At 33.2% G+C, this 22,476-nt stretch overlaps 1 protein-coding gene and 1 long non-coding RNA gene across 2 annotated transcripts in view; one reads left to right on the forward strand and one right to left on the reverse strand.

The window, feature by feature from the left end:
- LOC136036683 (uncharacterized) overlaps positions 1 to 3,681 on the reverse strand; it is a 32,453-nt gene extending 28,772 nt beyond the window's left edge. The window contains exon 1 of the long non-coding RNA XR_010619765.1: positions 3,636 to 3,681. This is a non-coding gene — a long non-coding RNA (uncharacterized LOC136036683). The remainder of the gene's footprint in view (positions 1 to 3,635) is intronic.
- The window catches only part of LOC136036682 (caspase-1-like), a 30,576-nt gene extending 19,606 nt beyond the window's left edge, over positions 1 to 10,970 (forward strand). Inside the window, exons 5-7 of the mRNA XM_065718993.1 lie at positions 554 to 686; positions 6,708 to 8,678; positions 9,064 to 10,970. Of these exons, the coding sequence (XP_065575065.1) occupies positions 554 to 686; positions 6,708 to 6,943 (369 nt within the window). The 3' untranslated portion in view covers positions 6,944 to 8,678; positions 9,064 to 10,970. The remainder of the gene's footprint in view (positions 1 to 553; positions 687 to 6,707; positions 8,679 to 9,063) is intronic.
- The last annotated feature ends 11,506 nt before the right edge of the window (positions 10,971 to 22,476 follow it).

The raw sequence follows: 22,476 nt of genomic DNA on the forward strand, positions 1-22,476 counted from the left end.
TTGATTGGATGTGTTTGGGGAAATTGTGGGAGAGAGAGGGTAGTTAGTTGCCCTCCGATCACTTTCTCTGTCAATTTCCAATCGAATGAGCTGCTTTCGAAGTTCGTACGACAATAAATGTCCATCTCCAAATTAATATCATTTGTATTTGGGAAAATACGAGGTTGTGGGGGGGGGGGTTTCATTGGGAGGTATATATATATATATATGGGTATATATAGGTTTATCATTGTAATTTTACTTATAGTCAGAGTCTAATAATACAAGATCTTTGGTTATCTTGAATGAGAGTGCCATTAGCTGCAATTCAGGGTGCACTCCTGTTTTAAGTTCAGTAATTCTTCATTGTTCTCATGCGAGTCTCAGTCAAAGAAATTAGAAGACCATAAACATTTAATAACGGTATTTTAAGCAAACCATGCTTAAAACACTCTTCACGTGAGAAAAATGCTCATATCTAACTTAGTAACGCCATACCGACTTTAAATTGATAGCAACTTTGTTTACTATTGTTATTTGTTATGCATAATAGTTTGGTTATTTTATATTTAAGGCCTGCCAAGGTGATCGACTTGACTCAGGAACTCTTCTTACCCTCCGTGGCAACACTGAAACAGACTCGGGTTCGTTCTCCTACAAAATCCCGAGCCATGCCGACTTTTTGATTTGCTATTCAACAATTCCAGGTAAAAGCTTAATTGTTATTTACGAAATAGAAAAACAGACATAATAAAAAAAAAACAAGGATCTTGTAATTGGCTTGACCTTCTAAAGTGCAAACAAATTACGCACAACATAAAAACTTGTGTTAGCAATATTAGTTCGAAACTCCTATGCCTTGTAAAATAGTAATACTTCACCCCCCCCCCTGAGAAAAAGTGTCTACAAAAGATTTACTTTTTTCATGGCATTGATTCCCCGCCCCTCCTAAATATATCTGTTTCGAAAAAACTTAGAATTCACCACCATTAGGTTCTTCGATAAACACTGTTTCAGGCTATGATTTATCTGCATTGTTGATCCCTTTTTCTAACAGAGTATAATAAAGGAAACTCGTCTCTAATTTTTTTCTTTGATCAATAACTATCGTAATAATTGTTGAAAAATATTTGTCCTGAATAGTTGAAAGGGAATATGACTCTCTCCCCCCTTTTTTAGCCTAGGAAAAATTGTTTGTGTCCCCTCCCCACTTTTAGAGTATTTTCCAAAGATGGCCTGGTCAGGCAAGGTCAAGGGTTAACTCAACCCGGAATCATGTCCTTATATACGTTATCAATTTCTTATTTTAAGGCAGCACTTATACAGCAAAAAGAGCGCCAGTCTGAGCTAAATGAAGAATTATTATGGGGGAAAGGGTGGCCCGAAAATGGTTTCATCAGATGATGAATATTAATTACCAATGGTTCTATTCGAATTTGGTGCTTCTGGACTTGTAATAGCCATTTTTTGTATTTTATCTATCTATCCTTTGATTTTGATTTGACCACATTGATTTTGTTTCCGATGACAACCCGTAAAATTTAAATTTTCATATGAAAGATAAAAACTTGCACACAATTTTGAACCACAACTTTTACCCTTCGACAAAATAAGGGCCGTTTAATTGATTCAAATGTTATCATAAAGACCTAACAGAGGACAGCCCCCCCCCTCCCCCGGGGGAACGAATTATTTTGAAGTGCTAAAAGTTTTCTTTTTTGTTGGTGGACTTGGTGTGTCCTATAGGCTATTCATTTTACTTACAGTTATATAGATGCATTCAATAATTCTTGGCTTTTCGATTTATTCTTCTTTATCTTTTTGCTATTCTTCGTCATTCTTGTTATTGGCTGCAGTTAGAAAATAAATATAAGAATAAATTATTTTATAGTTACAGAAAAGAATGAAGCTGGTCTAAGTATTTCTTAAATTAAAATATTTTGTGTTTTCGATAAAAAAAAATTTTTATCAGATCCTGCTCTTATCTATTCTTTGCTGAAAAATGATCTCATAAGGGCCTAATTTCAATTATTTCATTGTTTTCGGTTACAATAATAATTCCCAGTGATAATATTGATCTCTTTTACTAGTCTTGTCGAAACTATTGTATAGTTCTAATCAAGCAGATTAGAGATAATTTCAAGTTTGAAGACGAAATTTTAGACATTTTGGCATTGGTTGAACCAAGGAATGCAAGAAATTTGAAGCCAAAATCTCTAAGGCCACTATTTGCGAGATTTCCTGTCCTAACAGAAAAGTGTTGCGTCCAAAAAAACGGACAAAGAATGGAGATCTCGGGCAATGACCTATGTCACTGAGCTTTCTCTGGGAGATGCCCATGCTGAAGACCTGTCAGTTGAGCACTACTGGCTGAAGATACTTGGTCTGAAGACTCGCAGTGGTGAAATCAAGTACCCAGAATTGCGGAAGTGCATATCACCGATCTTTTCGTTACCCTTTAGTAATGTACCAGCTGAGCGTTTGTTTAGTCTCCTGAAATCAATCAGAACAGACATCCAAAATAATTTCGAGAACGTCACACTAGGCTCACTTATTCGAGTCAGTTAATGGTTGAAAAACGAAGATGAAACTTCATCAACTGTCAGCATATCGAAAGCTAGTGCTGGAGATGATACTTACTTGAACTTTTTTATGTGTTCTCGATAGTGTAAAAGATTTTATGTTTATCATTATCCGAAGTAAAAAGTAACGCTTTGATTCTACGTTACGGTTTTCGTGTAGATTGTACGGAAATCTAAGGATAAATATATCTTTTTTCTAGGGAGAAATCAGATATAAAGACAAGGAGTTTTTAGGGAAAATCTCTTTTTTCTAGGGAGAAATCAGATCTAAAGATAAGGAATTTTAGGGAAAATTGATATAAAAATAGGGAAAATTGAAACCGAAAAGTGGAAGCCCTGAACGCTGTGTATAATAGTTCTTGAGTAAGAAATTCAAGTGATTTTCTTTCTTTTTTTTGCAACAAACTTTTATCATTAAGGTTAATCGATATAATAATTACCATTGCTGATTCATCTCCAAATGATGATTCTTCCTCACTTGACATTTTTTAAACGCAGTTTTTAATTTGTGTTGATTTTTGAATTCAACTCGAATAGTTTTTAGGCATTAAGTCATGGCTAATTGTAGAAAAAGCCAAGACAGATAGTCCAATTGGGTGAGAGCAACTCTGGCATTAACCCCACTTATTATGATTGTATAAAAATGATATTAGTTCATTTGTTAATAAATATATATGTCTATTTATTATCCGTCCATGCGTCACTCCTAGGCCTTCATTAGGTGGTTTTCACTTGATCCATGCGTCTTCACTAGGTTACCCCTAAGGAGTTATCCGTTAGAAATAAATATTCACTTAAATTTAAAATTTATTCTTCTTCTTCTTTGTGTTACTTTACTGGGTGTCCCTTTCAAACAAAAAAGCTATATATAGTAAACACGTCCATGTTTTTCATTAATCATGAGGTCAGCGCCTTGCCAGAAACTTATTTGTGGTAAAGTTAAATGGCATGTTAAGATGGTAATAATAAACACCAACTTGAGAGTTGGTGAAACACCAACTCATAACCACATCTAGTACGATAGACTGAATCCTGAAGATTCAGTCTATCGCTAACCAGCACTAAATAATATACCTCGCTAACCAGGGTTCGAATGGGTTCAATCATTAATTATTTGAAAGGTAAAACTTGTGTATCCAAATGGGATTGCTTTTTATCTTTTAGATAAAATCTTAAACTTCTAGAATTATCGCTATAACCGAACAACACTTAGGTCATCGTTATTGTGCACCGTATGAGATCATTTTTCAGCAAATAATAGATAAGGCTATATACTAATTTAGCTTTGTGTTTGTTTAACGAATTTCAAATTTAGTTTGGGTGTCCAGAACAAAACCACGTTTCCTGAATAAGACGAGCATTTTTTTTTTTTTTTTTTTTTTTTTTTTTTTTTTTTTTTTTTTTTTTTTGACATGGAAAAAATAAAAGGGTTTTTATGTTTTGGAGAAAAAATAAGTTCGTGAAGCCCAATAGATGCTTGTAATGAATCATGTCTATTATCTCTTGAGAGCGGTTCTTCCGTTATTCACTTCTTTAACCTTTAAATTTGCTTGGGTCATTATGAATCTGCATGGCAGAAGCTTCAAAAAAGGGCTTTCCTGTAATAGATAAAGAATGGCTGGCTTAAAAGTCGTTTTTTTTTTTTTTTTTTTTTCGTTTAGTAATAGGCTCTTAAAATAACTAAAGGAGTATATTGTACATATATTCTGTTGATTAATCATGCATTCAGGCACCTAGAAGAGGATTTATAGGGAGACAATTTCGAAAAAAGGTAAATCCTGCATAAATATATGGGGACTATTTGTGGAAAATAGTCCTCCTATCGCGCCCCTACAAGAAGCAAATCATTGTCTTTTATTTTTTTTGTATCTTATCTATTTTTATTTCTAGTTTTATCTTTCTTTTATTAGAAATTATTCGTAATTTTCGGAATATTTAATTTCCTCTTTTTGTTTGAGTGTATATTTGGCATAGAAATGCCTGTTTTGTTCATGTTCATTGTCTTTATTTTGTTTTTTAGATTCACCAGAATCTATGTTATTTATGTATGAAAATATTGCTGTTTCAAAATTGATGCGAGCCCGCTAACCCATTATCTCCCATATTTTACTTTTCTTTATATCGTAATAATTTGTTTTATCCTTAAGCGGGCCAGTGTCGAAGCCTGATAAGCCGTTGTATATGCGTATGCAGAAATCTATTTTAGGAGGGAGGGGATGTTAAATGTCACTCTAATAACTAGTAACTCCTTCCCCAAATAACTAGTTAGCTTCCCAAATATTCGAAAAGCAATATTCGTTTTGGTATTTTCCTTGGGAAAAAATCGAGAAAAAAACAAAACCTCCACTAGGTTTAGAAAAATACTTTTTTGTGTCTGTATTAGAAAAATATATATATGTATATAGAATCATCGCCCTTTCCTCCCTACATTTTTGCGAATTGCGGATTCCGAATAAGTGTTCCTCTGTAATAGGTCATCTGAAACTCGTGCAAGGGTGTCTATTTGATACAACAGAAAATGTCTGAAATTTTTGATAACGTGCCTTTTTACTGGTAAGGGTAACACCTTTCAACGACTGGAATGAATATCAGTCTATTACATCGTGTTCAAGGTTTGGCCTGTCATTCTTTGACCAGGAAAATTATAACTACTTAGTTAAAACAACCATAAGTAAAAGCACTTGTTTTTCTTTTTAGTTTATTTTGCTGTAAAACATTTCATTTTCTTTCACTGAATTTGTCCGAAACATCAAAAAAAGTTTGTTTACTGGGTTCTCGCTGAACTTCCAACTAGTTCAAAATATGAAGATATTCAAATTTAGCATTAAAGTTTAAATGTTCAGTGTCACTGGATACAAAAGACTGTCCTTAAGGCGGCACATACTTGCATGTTTAGCAAGACTTCAATGTCTAACCATGCAAGTCTTGCCATGGAGGTCCCGCCAAACATATGTCTAAACACTAATTTATAGGGCAGATGGTAAATATAGTGATAAAAATAATGGCTTCGCCCATGTTCAATTAGTTTTATTTTACGTTAAAAAGAATAGAAATAATAATTATGAGAATTTCTGTCTATATGCCCTTAAGCCAAAATACATCTTGGTCGAAAAAAGAGACAATAGTGAGAACACTTAAATTATGACTTTACTGTCTAGTCTTTGTTGTTTATTGGTTACTTAAGAAACTTTCTGCAATACAAAATGTATATTTTGGGAGGAGAGGGTTTTGGTTTCCGTTTAAACTCTGTCTCTGCCTAAGTACAAGTATATGAAAACATCAGTAGTTAATTTGTTTGAGCTAGTTATAGATTCGTTGCATTTGTGTCCTATTTGTCGGTCCCTGAGCAAGAGACTAAAAAAAATCGGGAGAGACTAAAAAAATAAAAGGTAAAGTTGTTGATTTTGAAATTAATCGCATACATTAAAATGTTTTGTCATTGTAAAGCATATGTAGGCTACATGAGTAAAATAACTTTTTATATAACTACATCAATCAATAATTCTATTGACCCATATAAAATGACATAAAAGTGCCCATATGGAGTAAACGAAAAAAGAGAAGAGAAAAAAAAGAAAAATCAGACTATGATAAACAATACTAAGTAAACGCACTATAATATGGGTGGCTTCGGTCTGGAGATGAAACAAATTCGGCAAATCGTTGGTCCACAGCTACAAATAGATTGTAGCTGTGTAGCTGCCACAGTCCAAAGAGAAAGTCTTAGAAGATACTTTGCATACTTGTAATATAGCTTACGGATTGTCCGTAAATCAGTCATGGTAAATAGCTTCCAAAAAGGAGCTTGGGCTAGGACATGAGGGATTGTGTAAGCGTTATAGAGTCTAGCCAAAACATTCTTACTGTAACGTGTTTTAGCATTAACTAAGTAGTCCATAAGCTGTTCTAGCCTTCGTGCTGATATACCCAAGTAGCCCTCCACACGTGCTTTTCAGGTCAGTACCAAGGGGTAAACCCAGTTTAGTTAGGGTGTCTCAAAGGGCGTCAGTCCTAAAATGCACATGTATATTCCTAGTCCATAAGCTGTTCTAGTCTTCGTACTGAAATACCCAAGTAGCCCTGTAAGAGTAAGAAAAATTTTTGTGTCTTTGATTTTAGACAATTTAAAAAAAATTCTTTTTTCAGGGTTCTTTTCATGGCGGAACACAACCAACGGTTCCTGGTTTGTTCAAGCCCTGTGTCGTGTTCTTGGAGAGCGGTACCGTGATACTCATCTATTGGACATGATGACAATAGTGAACCAAATTGTTGCCTTTGATTATGAATCAAATTGTCCTGGTGATGCCATAATGCATCAGAAAAAGCAAATACCCTGTATAACCTCCTTACTTACTCGACAAGTTTTTTTTGAGCCAAAATAATTTGAATTTTGGGTTTATTAGAAAAGTTATTTACTTGATCAGCATTTTATCAAACGAAGTAAAAAACAGTTAAATTCCCCATATCAGAAATAAATTTATTTAAGCTTTGAAAAATAAATTTGAAATTACAGGTAGAATTTTTTTATCAAAAAAAAATGTTAAGATTTCAGTATACTCTTTAAATATATTGATGGCACATATTTTGATTGATTCAGCATTTAATGTCAGTTATGTCATCAATATTTGTGTATTTTACCTATTAGACTTTGCATGCTGATCAAGTAAACTAGTACCAAACCACGTCTTTCCAAGCTATTCGCTAGGTACTTTTTCTATTACTCTTTCAGTGGATTTAGTAGAGTAGTTGTAGGCTTAAAGTTCAGTAGACACTAGCCATTAGTTTAAGAGATATATTATTGTATAAATAAATTTATAATTTTTTTTTCATTTTCTAATAACAATTTTTGAAAGAAAACCTTTAACTGTGTTATCTGCCAGTTTAAATGACTGTGTTTTAGAGACTTCTGTTCATCATAGTTTTTGCTTGAGGGTGCAACATTTGTTCACGCCCAAAGTGCTAAAATAAAAAAAAGACAGTGTCTAATTGCACAAAGAAATCCACCCTTTGTATAGTCGTAACACCACCCCGTCCCCTCCCCCTTGAACCAAAATATTTAGTTTGTGTCTGTTTTTCCTTGTAGTGAATGGCTACTGATATATACAACTGATTTTGGGGTGGCATTCTGGTGGGGTGTGTAGACCTCCCTCTATAAGTTTTATTTTTAGGCAAGAAAAGGAAGATCTAGACATATCAGCGACTCAAAAAGTATTTTAATAAAAAAGAATTCCAAGGATAGACTTATAGCCTTATGTGTTCTGTGTCAGCTGGCCATTATCGCTTTCTAATTGCCCAGTTAATTGTATAATTGGTACAGCTATTTATAATACCAGTGGTCCATATTATGATAATCGAATAAAATAACCGAAATGATTTGTCAATTATAATAATTCAAGGAGAATTATGACCGACGGTTATCTACTTGTGAACACCTGATTGCTTTCTCACTCAACCAGCATGAACATGCCCTTTAAGCTATACTCCAGTGTGTAGACTGACACTTCTAGCCTGAAATATCTGTCCAGGCATCTCTGATTCATGCATAACTGATATTTGGCTGATATTAGTTACAATAGCTAAACCCTGTTTCTAAAGCTTGCCTAACTAGGCATCTCTCTGTTTAGACATATTCAACTTCAACCAATCGGAGCTTCTTTTTAAAAATGAATGAGATTAGGTTTGGTCAGAAAGGGTCAAGCATTGACATTGCTGTCAAGCTAAATGGGCACAAAAGTGGGCCTTAAGTACTCTGTTCTAGAGTCTAGTATTCTGATATTTCAAATTCAGCCCAGTGGTTTTTTGAATGAATGTGAGAAAGGAATCTTTCAAAATCAATGGGGGTGATGACTGTCACCTCCCCCCAATTGACGTCCCTACACACGTGCCGAAGTAAACATCCATGTTTTGGTATAGAATTCTGGCTAGATCAAAACATAAAGACTGCTTTATTAAATATATCGTGATTGCTGTAAATATAACTCACCCCTATTGAGATTTTAATTTCTTTCTGTTTCTTGCCTTGTGGATTATTTCTATTCATTTCCCTTTTTCATGATTATTGCATCACAAGAAAGCCAGAGAGGTTAAGAAGTCATATAAGTATATATATGTAAAAAGGTCATATGTTAAATGTTTCCTTTTTGTTCATAAAAATTGCTCCTAAAAAGGTCATATGTTAAATGTTTCCTTTTTGCTCCTAAAAAGGTCATATGGTAAATGTTTCCTTTTTGCTCCTAAAAAGGTCATATGTTAAATGTTTCCTTTTTGCTCCTAAAAAGGTCATATGTTAAATGTTTCCTTTTTGCTCCTAAAAATTGCTCCTAAAAAGGTCATATGTTAAATGTTTCCTTTTTGCTCCTAAAAAGGTCATATGTTAAATGTTTCCTTTTTGCTCCTAAAAATTGCTCCTAAAAAGGTCATATGTTAAATGTTTCCTTTTTGCTCCTAAAAAGGTCATATGTTAAATGTTTCCTTTTTGCTCCTAAAAATTGCTCCTAAAAAGGTCATATGTTAAATGTTTCCTTTTTGTTCATAAAAATTATGCAATGTGTTGCTTAAAATGTGTCAGTGCTAACAGAGATCTAAAAGAAAATATTAAAGTATTGCTATTTTTTATTTCATTAGGTTTGATTGCAAATTATGTTTAAGTACGCCTCCCCCATCGCACCCCAATCTCTAAAATGCACCAGCTTCAAGATGAATATAGGACTAATACACCCCCATTGTATTTGTATATTCATGTAAGTTTTTTATACCGTTCAAAGTGGTTTGGATTAAGGAATTAATTGTCCTTTTTAGTTAGCAATTTGTAATTTCAGCAATAAAATAAATGTTTTCTTTTTATGATAGACTGCAAAGGACAAAAATACAGAACTTTGATGTTGACAGAATTTGAAAACGTATTTATTGCACAAGAATTATTGGTGATTTATCACTGAACTTTCGTTATCTTACTAGAGTGTGAAACGTACAATTTTGATTTTTTGTATTCTTCCTTCGAATTGCTGAGCGACTTAATTTTGGTAATTTTGGCACTTTTGCCTGTATAGCCTGAAATGCAAAACAAAATGTACCTTATAATTCTGAAGAAAGCTCCATAAAAATAGCATACCCTTTTGTAGTGAATACTACATATATTTTCATTTTTCCTTTTGTAGTGAATAAAACCTGGCTATTAAATTCAACTATTATTGCATTCTAACAGACAAGCAGGAATTGTCAAACTGTCATCTTAATTCTGATCCACTTTGGTTCACACAAACAAGTCCTATAGAAAAGGGTTAGGGTGCAGAATGTGTATATAAACGGGCATAAACGTTGTAACGTCAGACTGGCTTAACATGGATTAATGTGAAAAAGCCAAGTCCTCTGCTGACTTCCCCTGCCCTATACCCTTGCCGGAAGCTTCGCTGTAGTCTGTTTACTTACATTTTTTAATTTATAGATTTATTATTTGAAGTTAGTAATTAAGGAAAAATATGGACTATATAGAGATATTTAACTATTTTTCAGTGAAGATTGATCTCAGGCTGAAATATGTATAAATTCATGTAGAAACTATGAAAAAAGAAGTATATTTGAAAAGAAAAGATAGTGTATTTCTTTCTTTCTCAAGTGATTTGCTGGTTTTTTTTTTGGTTTTTTTTTTTTCTAAATCTTACATTTCGCAGAGGTCAATGCTACCAGTTTCCGGAAAGCCTACCACTAGGGAAAGTGTTTGATAATTTTTATCTTATTTATTTCTTATTCTATTTCTGTTATTATTTCTATTCTAGTAAACTTAATACGCAATTGCTGTGCTAAATGAAAATGTAACTATTTATTAAAGTTTATTTATATTACTAAAAAATGCAAACGGTCCATAATTTTTTTAATCACCTAAATGTTGCATGGAATAAATCTGTGTTTAGCATTTACAAGCTGTTGAATATTCTTCTGTGAGGCTTACCATAGCTTAAGCTATACTTTTTTTTATATTGTATGTCAGATTTAAAGTTTAAAAATCTTATCTGTGTAATACTTTTAATCATCTAAATGTATCACAGAATAAGTCTAGAGCTAATATATGTAGGTTCGTTGAATATTTCATTATGGACGAAACATTGGCTCATTTTTCCCTGTGAAGCGTCTTAATGATTCCCCTTAACCCGCTCAAATATTGTGCTTTCTTGTGAGGCTGAACGTAGGTTAAGCTATACTTTATTTGTATCGTATATAACATTTAAAGTGTATGAACATTCTCTGTTTTCTTCTTTTTTGTGTCCCTACTGCTGATGTATAGTTTGTAGAAGTATACCGAGCTGTACAAGAAGCTATTTTATTTTAGGGTATTTTTCTTGGTGTATAACCTTCAAAGAAGTTGTAACTTTTGTATTTTAAAGATTATCTGAAATAAAAAATGTTCCCTAATCAGAGTACTAAACTTACTGGACTTCATCTTGGAACAAAATGCTTTTCCCGGCCGAAGTAGTTTACAAAGAACTGAGCGCCTGTGGGTTTGGTACCCATTTCGATCCACCTGCTCCCCTTCAATGGGCCAAAATTCTTCTAACGTGCCTTATTCTCGTACGACTCATCTGCCTTTCTGAGTTTATATGAACTTTCCCCCTCAAAAAGAACTCTTGGATACGTGTCTAGCATATAAATCACGTGAACTATACTGCTATGTTTGGCACAAAAGATACAAGGAGAGATTAACATTGATGAGCTTGATGACAAATAAATAAAAAATTAAAGAATTAAATTTAGCAGAGTTTCTTCAATGTCCTCTGTGTTGTTTCTTTTTTTGGAAACATCGATGAATGAGTTCGTCTTCATCCCAAGTAGAAAAACCGCATCTCACTTGGAAACGTCACAGTTTACGACAAAAAGTAATCGTAATTTAATTGGATTGGACAGATCGCTTTTTGAAAATCCCCTGCCAAAAACCACAGCTTTTTTAGGTGAGTTTTTTCCGCTTACGAAGAACGTCGAGAATCAGTCGAACTTGTTTCTCCGTGGAAAAAAATGCTTTATTTAGAAAAGTTTTAATATTACTGACGGGAGTTTAATCTTAAACCCTAAAAGTGCATATCCATTCTACTGGTTATGCCAATCTGTCATTATGCTGGTTCTGTAACGCCTGTGATCTACAAACAGACAATTGGGAATCGGTTAACAAGTTCTAAAATCGTACCTCCAGATTGGCCAAGTGTGACTTTCTCTTTCTCTAACTACTTTTTAAAGCAGTAAAAAACTTAAGAGTAAAGAGCGGACGTTAAGGAGGAAAATCTCCCTATATATACGGACTAATTTCTGTTCGTACTCGCTCCTTACTTTCAGTTAAAAAACTTTTTTTTTAATTTAATTTCTAAACGTTTTTGAATGAATGCATGTTTTGATTTTGGCTCTCCGCACAAAAATAATTAAAACGGAATTTGCATATTAATTTTTTTGGCTAGATGGCTTTCTCATAGTTTTAATTGGAAGATTTTGATAAAAAAGGAGCGGGGGAGGAGGCCTAGTTGCCTTCCAATTTTTTGATTGATTAAAAAGGCAAATAGAACTTTAATTTTTTACGAACGTTTTCATTAGTAAAAAATATACGTAACTTAAGAGTTAACTTACGTAACGAACTTCTATATTCGTATGTTTTATTACGTATATGAGGGGGTTCACTCCTCGTCAGTGCCTCGCTCTTTACACTAAAGCATTAATTTTTTCCCAATTCCTTAAGAATGACCCCTGGATCACAAAGGCCGTAGAATAAATAGTTGAAATAATTTAGCGTAAAGAGCGAGGTATTACGAGGAGGTGAACTCCTTGTATGCGTAATAATTTGTGTTCGTTTAAGTTTTAATGCTGCTCCTTACTTTCAGTTGAAAAAACTTTTCGTATTTATTTCGTCATTGTTTTTTTAAACAATGCTAGAAAATCCTGCGCTCCCTTCATTGAAATTCTCTTCCTCCATGGAAAGATGATCCCATGTAACCCCACCCCCCTCCCCCAAACCAAAAAATCCCCCTGAAAACGTCTGCACACTTTCCAATAACCATTACTATATGTAAATACTGGTCAAAGTTTGTAAGTTGTAGCCTCTCCCATGGGGACTGTGGGGGAGTAAGTCGTCCCCAAAGACATAATTATTAGATTTTTAGACCATGGTGAATAAAATGGCTATCTCAGAATTTTGATCCGGTAACATTGGGGAAAAAATGAGCGTGGGAGGGGGCCTAGATGCCCTCCAATTTTTTGGTCACTTAAAAAGGGCACTAGAACTTTTGATTCCCGTTAGAATGAGAACATTCTAGGACCACTGGTTCGATACGATCCACCATGGAAAAAAAAAAAACAATAAACAAATAAACACGCACCCGTGACCGGTCTTCTGGCAAAAAATACCAATATCCACGTTTTTGTAGATAGGAGTTTGAAACTTCTCCAGTGGGGTTCTCTGATACGCTGAATGCGATGGTGGGATTTTCGTTAAGATTCTATGACTTTTAGGGGGTGTTTCCCCCTATTTTCTAAAATAAGGTAAATTTTCTCAGGCTCATAACTTTTGATGAACAAGACTAAACTTGATGAGACTTGTATATTTTTAAAATCAGCCTCAAAATACTATTCTTTTGATGTAACTATTGGTATCAAAATTCTATTTTTTAGAGTTTCGGTTACTATTTAGCCGGGTCGCTCCTTACTACAGTTCGTTACCTCGAACTGTTTGATTTTGTTCTTATAGTTAAAACACTTTCCCTTTCATATCGATTGGGAATAGACAATTATTCAGAAAAACAGCCTTGTAACCACCATTTTTGTAACGATACCGGGTAGACAGCCCATTGAAATTTACAGGGGTGATTACCTAGTAGATAAATTTTTAAGAAAAAATTAAATTTTATTTCTGTTTCAAAAAATGACAATAATAATTTTTTCCCAGAATGTGGAAACTCAAAATTCGCGCTTTTCCTTGCTAACAAGGATTATTCATGGCATGAAGCAAATATCAAATTGCAATGTTAACAATATACGTTTGGTATATTTAATATCTACGGATTAGATTGGTTATCTACATCATATCTACAGATTAGAGTGAGATTAGTCTGAACTGTGCTTAGAGCTAATTAGATCTTGAAACTAGAGATTATAAGCATTGTAGAGGACCAACGCTTGATTCATCTCGTTTACTAGCTTTTGGAAGTTACTTCATCTTTCTGAAATAACATATTTTGGCAATGAAATGAAATAGATTATTATCAATTCCCCAAATCTTTAGGTATCATAAAAAAAGAAACTGAAGTAGAATAACACCTGTTCTAGTTGCCCTCATATCTTATAATTTTCTGCTCCTAAGACGGCTAAGATTAGTGGGTGAGTTTGAATAATAAGTACCTGTTGAGGCCCTATTATCATGCCATGGCTGATTTATATTGAATGGGCCATCCACCCTCTATGTACTTAAGGCTAACACCAGAGTCACATTTTCGGGTGAAAATATACACGATTACAGTTCCAATAATGTATCGCGTACGTAATTGGTTAGTTGGACTATTTTTAACTGTCAAACTTAAATTGTATGATAACCAAACAGAGTAAAGATTTAAGGTTTGATTCTTGGAATGAAACCTCTGGGTCGCAAATGGTTTGTCTCTATGATAAACTTAACGAAACGAACAGACAAAGGGTATTAAGAGAGAAAACTTTAGAGTAGACTAGTGTTATAGGTTTTCGAAACTAGTTTCTCATCATTCTAATTTTAAATTTTGCGTAGCACAATTATTGCGTTAAAATCAGAGAAGTAACAAAAAAAAATACACAAATATTGCCCTCTTATTAGCATGTGCGAATATAAATTGGCTCGAGCAATACTGATTTCGTTCATTGTACTGCTATGCAAGTTTTTCACTCCCCGAGCTAACGAAAATGTGAGATCCTGATGACACTGTTCAGAATTTGTTCAACACTATTAGATTGATCTTTTGCAACAGTTTGCCATGTACTTTCAGCACATGCCAAAAGTACCAGGACTTCTGACTAGATTGAAGCCATGAATTCCTATGTGGACTTACTTCCTTAGATTTAGGTCTTCCCACGCCGGTTAGTCCGAAAGGCAATAATGACACCTCTCCAAGATGAACTCTTTTGCTTTTGGCTGAAAATCTTCAAGGACGACAGCAAAGTATCCTTCCTAAGATAATGGCCAAGGATCATCAGCAGGGTTGCCAGCTTTCCGGTCCATGAATACGTCCCCGGAGCATCCGTAAATGTGTCATTCTCAGCCAAATTATGTAAATATTCTGTCTATAATATATCCATCTTCAAATCTCGAAAAGTTTTTTTTTTAATATTTGTGCTATTAACCAAAAGACGCTTTATAAACTTCTTTCAAAGTGGCCAATTAAAACCAAATGTAACGAAAAAAAAAATATAATTTAATTCATCAATAAAGAATCAATGAGTATGAAACTATTGAACTCACGAGCACATGTAAACAGTGAAAAACTACTTGTGTTAGCTTCAACCTCATTTTCCAACAAGAATTCCTCTTGAGGTATGACCAGGTCAGCATTTTCCCTTCCTTTGGTAGCTTTTTGCTAATCAGAGTAATTCTTGCGTATGCTACAAGGTACAAAATAGGATTCAAGTGACATTCCAGAACGCCAGATACCAGTTATTTTTGACTTTTAAAAAGATCAATAAAACTTTCAAATTTACAATTGAATGAACTCCGTTCGAAGTTTCCACAACAACTATAACTACTATGCGAAGTACTTTGGCCAGAAAAAAATTAATAGACAATACATCGCTGTTTAGCTCAGCAGGGCTATGGCGCTGTCTATGATTTTAGGTTGTTTTGATTTTTAATGATTATAAGGATTTATATCTGCTGAATTTATAACTGGATTGTTACAATTTTTGGACTATTTTAAACAATGTTGCTATTTCACAATTTCAATTAGATGCGTTTGGGAAAAAAAGTGCTTCGGGAGGGGGGATCTTGTTCCCCTCCTATTACTTTCAATTCTTAAAAGAGAAGTAGAATTTTTCTAAAGTTTACGCGACCACTCTTTCCATAAAACCTCTTACGCCCCAGGGCATAACTTACAACTCTTATCCCCAGATTTTGGGGTTTGTGTCAATCCTGAAAGCTTTGTAACATGACCTTTGTTTTTTTCAAAATTGCTATCTAAAAATTTCTTCCAGTCACTTAAGACACTTAAAAAGAGCACTAGAGCTTCTGTTTTCCAATCCAATGATCCCCCTATGAATTTTGTCCGACCACCCCTTCCATAAAAACCTTATATGTTAACGATAGGTAACTAGTATAACTCATATGCATTGTTCTGAGGGTTATGGAGGAAATCTCACCCTCAAAAGCACAATTACCGGACCTTTAAACTATGTTGAACAAAATGGCGATATGAAAATTTTTATTGGATGTATTTGGGGAAATGAGAGGCGAGAAGGAGGGCTAGCTGCCTTCCAATAAGTTTTGATCCTTAAAATGGGCGCTAGAACTTTCAATTCCGAGTAGAATGAGCTATTTTCGAGGTTTCTACGACAACTTCTTCTGTATAAAGCCCCTTGGTCAGAAAAAAAAATATAATGATAAATTAAGACCGTATCGCTCTTTCATTGAAAATGTTTAAACTGACGGAATTCATCTAGGGTGCTTGCTATTTGTTTTCATCCAGACCATCAAAAATCTAAATTTTTCATTTTTGTTAACTTTTTATTTTTAGCTGGTAATATTTGATAAATAAATGCTTTGTCTTACTATTGGAAGTCAGAAGCCACTGTTAACGAAAAAAAAAACTTGCTTGTCTATTATCTTGACCGTGGCGTAAAAGCAAGGAGAAGGAAAATGGTTAATAAATGAAAGAAAACAAAAATCAAAAGAATTTTAAAGAATATTTCCAGATAGTTGTGTTCAAGAAAGAGCAAGCAATGCCAAAAAATATAGTATAAAATTTACAAAATTAGTAGAAAGCAAGAAATTAAGTGCATGTGGTGTTAGATAAATAGTTTTAGTGCTACTTTGGTGCTAGTGACATTTTTTTTTACAAAAATTTATTTCCAATAGGAAAATATTTTTGTATGGCATAAGTGTGCAAAATTTCCAAAATTTCTAAATGTCTAAAATTTCTAAATGAAGTCTGTTATTTGCCCTATTATATCATTATATCCCAACACATAGGAACATTTCCTTTTGACATAAAATATGTGCAGTTTATAATTCTGATCATCATCTTTTGTTCCAAATACCATAGATACTAGGTATAAATACCAAGGCCAAGACACTGGGTTTTGATTAGTTTTATATACTTTTCAATATTTTTCCCTTTTTTATTTCTCTACTTCCTAGTTTTTTTCGCTATCATAGTGTTCAGTTCAAATTAAACCTTTCTCTATGATTATTTTATTGCAGCAAAAGGTTGTAAACACAATTAAGGTGATTTGCTAGCTACTCGTCAATTGAGATAGCCAGCATCAGGGTAATTCTAGTAGTTCCGAAACTTGACACGCGACAATACATTTTCGACCCACTGCCTGACGAATTTCAAAAGAGAGCAGCCAAAAGATAATTCGTGTGGACTCGGGGCTTTTAAAGACCTTGGCAATCTAAGTAGGCTAGGTAAGCTTCACGTTTGTAAGTCAACTTGGAACAGTATTTCTTCATAGTAAAGGGCTTAAAAGAACAAATATGCAGCAATTAAGGGGTCCAATCAAATCATCAAAGGATAGATGACGCTTTTAACTTTTCTCAAGGATATTGCCCAATTTATAGTCTGATTATTTGGTTTATTTTATGTTTGGCAACTTAGGATGAAGCAGCAACAATTTTAATCTGCTCAGTGCCAAGTAAGATTATCTGTTCCTAATCTTGCTGGTCTAAATTATCCTTGATAATCTCTTTAGTTATGCAATATACGCAATATTGTTAAAAACAAAATCAGGGCAGCCTCATTCATATGCTTAGGGCGTGTTTTGGCTAGCAGGAGGTTCTAGACATGTTCAATACAGAGGGAATATGACATCAACCCATCTCTCAATATAGACTGAGTTAACAATTTGGGATTTCCTATTCAACAAAGGTCAAAAGCAGGGTCTGTTGAAAAGGAAACATATGAAGAAAAATTCTTACTTCCCAATATACAGAATCATTGTAGCTAGCACAATTGACTGCAGCTCCACTATGCTTTGCCCTCACCACCACCCCTAATGTGCAAATATATAGCCCAAATTATATATTTCCCTAGTATCCTTCCAATATGTTTCTCTTGTTGAGCTTTTGTAATAACTTCAGGGTCATGTGTAACCATAGGCTTAAATTGATTCAACTATGACAAAAAAGGAGGGTGAAATACATGAACAACATACAATTTAGGCTATATATTTCCACATTAGGAGAGATTAAGCAAAAGTATAGTAGAGTTGCAGTCAAAATGTGAGTTTCTTCCATTGCTTAGCTGTCTAGCAGGCCTGGTGAACACATACCTAGTTTTGCTCTTTCTAGCTAGCCCATAGGCTGCTATGTTAATTAATCTATCCTTTGTAAAATTAATTTTGAGCCCTTAAGGCTAATTATCTTGATTTAAACCCAATACCTTATGCTAGAAAATTGTGAATACTGCTGCATTTTAAATAATTCTATCAGTACTTAAGGTAAAATTCTAGTTAATTAACTTCTTGGTATCTTGGAAAGGATTTAGGTTAGGAAAATGATACTTTCAGGGATGGGTCTACAGGCTAAATTATGTCCCAGGAAGGTATTTTAAAGTACCCACTTCCACTCCTTCTCCCTCTAGAGGGCCCTGAAATTTCCCTACATGACAGGTTATACCTATTGAAATTTTGACAAAACAACATTTTACCTTATTTTTCAGTTACCTGTTGCTTTTTCTCTGCCTTTAATTCTGAAAATGCAATTCCTGTTATTTCAGTAGAATTTTGAGCCATATCAATGTTTTTTTTTCAAAATGTTGGAAATGTATTTACATATCTTTAAAACCTTATAAAGTGGGATTGAGCAATGTTATGGAGCTGAAAACAATTTTTTTGCACTTCAATTAAATAGAAGATCTATTTTGCAAGGTTTCACTTTTATAACACATATATTTTTAAAGGTCAGGGCCCTCTAGAGAGAGAATTGGTGGAGATAGGTACTTTAAAATACCTTCCCAAGACAAACATTAGCCTGTAGACCCACCCCTGAAAGTTTCATTTTCCTAAGCTAAACCCTTTCCAAGATAACAAGAAGTCAATTAACTTGAATTTTACTGTACTTAAAAAAGAAAATATTGGTTTCAGAATTGTTATATTTTTGGTTTTAAAGGTGCAGAAAATGTTTGAATTTTCACTAGTTTTCTTCTTATAAGGCATATAATCTGCTCCAAAGGCAAGGATTTTGGACAGTGTGTAGATGTTATAATCTAGAACCATTGCAGCAAGCAGGGCATAATAGGTTGCTTTGATAAAATGGCCAACAAAGAAATACTAGTGATTTAAAGGAGACCTTGACATTTATGCATTATAGATAGGAAGTGGAAATTGTCAGAAATTTAATCTAAAATCTGGTGAGGGTAAAATCTTAATGAATCTGTTGAAACTAAAATCAAATAAAAATATTGATACAAAAAATAAGTTATGAAAACCGTCCTGCTATAAAAGAATAAAAAGCTGTTCACCATCTATAAAAAATATGATATTTAATATATATTCTTCATAATTCTTTGTCTTTGCACTTTTGATTGATATTGCAAGTGAGTCAAGCTTTTTATTGTAAAAAAAATTGGTCATTCATTGTGACTATTTGTATAGGTCAAACCATTTAGCATGTTGGCTAATGGCATTGCTAATTAATTATGATAGTAATGAAGAGTAGGAAATGAGGAATTAGACACAACTTGTATATTCATAAAATATGTATTAAACATTAACTAATAGTTTGTTTAGAGGCCTAACAAGAAAAATAGAACAAGGAGATAGAAAAACATAGAATACATTTAAGACAAGGGTTTTAAGAATAGATAATAAAGCATTAGCTAATCACTATTTTTTTGAATAGAGTTTTAATAAAGAGTTTAAAAGTTAACATAGTCTCAAAAATCTTCTAATCAAAATTTCAATCTTCATAATGATGTGGTGAATCTTTCCGCTTTTTAAAGTTTGATATATTTTGCTTAAATTACAGGATTTGCAATTTTATAAAAAAAAGTCTATTTCTTTATTTTTACTCCCACCATATCTGTTCATTACACAGTCAATGTCTTCCTTGATATTTTGGTAAACATTCATTACAGCTTGTTCTATCAGTATAGAGCTCTTTATTAGTATTTTCCTTTCTATTCATCCTAAAATATTTGAATAAGGACCAAAATTATCAGAGAAATAGGAACTTTAATAAAGAAGGCTGTAGGTACGTGCTTCAAACTAAGTATAGGAGTCAAAATACTCCTTATAACAAAAACAAATCATGTATTTTTTATTTTTCTATTTGGTAGGTATAGATTGGTGATTTAAATTCTCAAGGTGTCAAGCTGTGGTAGACTTTTAATTTATTATTTTTTATCTTAGGAGTTACTGGTATCTAATCCAAAGGTTTAACTCTCAATATATCTGCTCAGCATAAAAATAAAACTTGAAATTCTTTTAGTGTTTATTTAGAAAGAAATTTTTTCAATTGAAATTCTTTTAGCATTAAGTAAGAGAATTGTCCTGTAAAAATTTTGATTTACAAATAACTGTGGAAAAATGATTAGATGGCATGTATCAAAATAAGTATAAAAATCATGAGCAGTATATATAGCAGTTAATACAATTTTATGGACAGATATATGCAATCCCTATACAAAAACATAACAATATTTTGAGACTGGTTAATATTGAGTAGGTGAGGCATCCTGGAGTAATATTCTAGTTGCATTTGGTTTCTGTGGTTAACTCAAGTGGTGTGAATTTCTAAAAAAAAATTCAACATTTTGATAGTAAATATTTATACAAAAATCAACGCCAATTTCACTTATTCAAACTGAGAATTCAGAAACCCATCTATACTAGGTAGATAAAAAAATAAGCCCATAATTACTTGCCTTCTTTTATAATTTTTTTTTTGAAAATATATTTATCTTAAATGATTACTTTGACCTCTGAAAGAGTGTTTTGACTTATATGCTTAGTTTTAAGTGCATACTTATACAAACCTTTATTAAAGGTCAGGTTTATTAAAACCATTATTAAGATATTTCTAAAGAGTTTTGCCTTTATTTTAGGGTTTTAGAATGAACAGAGGAGGTGATATGTCATATAGCACAGAGCTTTATTCTGATGAAAATAGGCAGTAAAACCATTTGCTCACCAAAATCCAAAGTGCAAATTAATATTGTTTTTGCACTTCCTATGCATTTACTTCCTATTATGCAAATCCCCTAAAAAACAACAATGTTGCAAAAAACAACTCCACTTTGCAAAAAAAGCAAACCCAAATTTTATGACAGCCAACAAAAGCAATAATATTAGTTTCTTTGCCTCTGTGCCATAGAAAGACTTGAAAATAAATTTTATGAAGTGAAAACTTAGTTTTTGGATTTTATGAAGTAAGAATTGTTTTTTACCTTGTTTCCTTCTCAATAACCCCTACTCTTTACCTTTATCCCCATATTCTAATGCTAGGTTTAGCCTATGTAGACAAAGTAATGTAACGGTTTTGTAAAATTCTAGACAAGCTATTTTTTGCTATCTTAGAAAGTGATTAGGGTAGGAAAATACTTGACAAGTCTATACCAATTAGAATATTCACAAAACAACATGATACCTTATTTTTCAGTTTCTGGCTCTGTGTTTACCCCCCTCCCCCCAGAATTTTGAAAAAATTTCACCACTAGATATCTCATTCTTGAAAGTTTATTAATTCAATTTACTCTTCTCCTTTTACAGATAAATTGTTTAGGCCAAAACTGTTCTTTTATGAGACAAAACTACTAGAAATAAGCACTTTGCTGTTGTGGTATGTCTTTTATTACTTAGAAAGGGCACTAGACCTTTAGATTTTTTGTTTAAATTTGCCTTTTTTCAATAAACTGCTGTTCTTAGGTTGGTATGATCACCCCAAATAACAATGAAGACCCTACTGACTTTCTATAATGCAAACAATGAAAGGTAAAACAATGAGGAATTATTCAAAGACAGTGACAAATTTTTTAAATGAATAGCCTTTGTTGGTTGGCTGTCACCAGCAAAATCACAGATAAATATAGAATAAGATGTAATATATAATAATGTCACCATTTAAACTTGTGAAATAAAACAGTACTAGAATCATCACTTCAAGGAGGTTCAACTTAATGTCCTGCATAGGCTATATACAATTTGGAGTAGCCTATATATTTGGCCTCTAGAGAGGGGATATCATTCTTTGTTGAGTAGCACTCTAATAAGATTATCCTTTTTTATTATAGTGCTTTCTTCTCAGGATTAGTTATCATACAGGATTACCCACAAGAGTATCACCTTTCCATTCTATATTCAGCACTCTCCAAATATAATTTTTGCTACCATGTAAATTAGGTTAGTATGAGAGTAAGTGTTTTTTTTTTTCTTAATTAATTTGCTAGCTGAAAGATGGACATAGGACCTGGTGTACTTTTTAATGCTCTTTCTAAATATTCTAATTGCTACCCTTGCAAATGCCTTCCAGCTTCCATTAACAAGGCAATAAATAGCCCGAAGCTATATACAAAACCTTGTTTTTTGTTTTGTTTTACTTTTCAAATTTCCTTGTTTGACGTTGTGAACTTCTGTTAGTGAGTAGCAAGCACAACAAATGATGAAAAGCAACAAAATCAGTAAATTCTGTGTACACCCTATGGCTATATCTGGCCTCGTTATGAGAAGAACTGGGACACATTTGTAGGGGTAACAGTTATTATATTTAGAA

The sequence above is a fragment of the Artemia franciscana genome, chromosome 15 (genome assembly GCF_032884065.1).
Source record: "Artemia franciscana chromosome 15, ASM3288406v1, whole genome shotgun sequence".
Lineage (NCBI taxonomy): Eukaryota > Metazoa > Arthropoda > Branchiopoda > Anostraca > Artemiidae > Artemia > Artemia franciscana.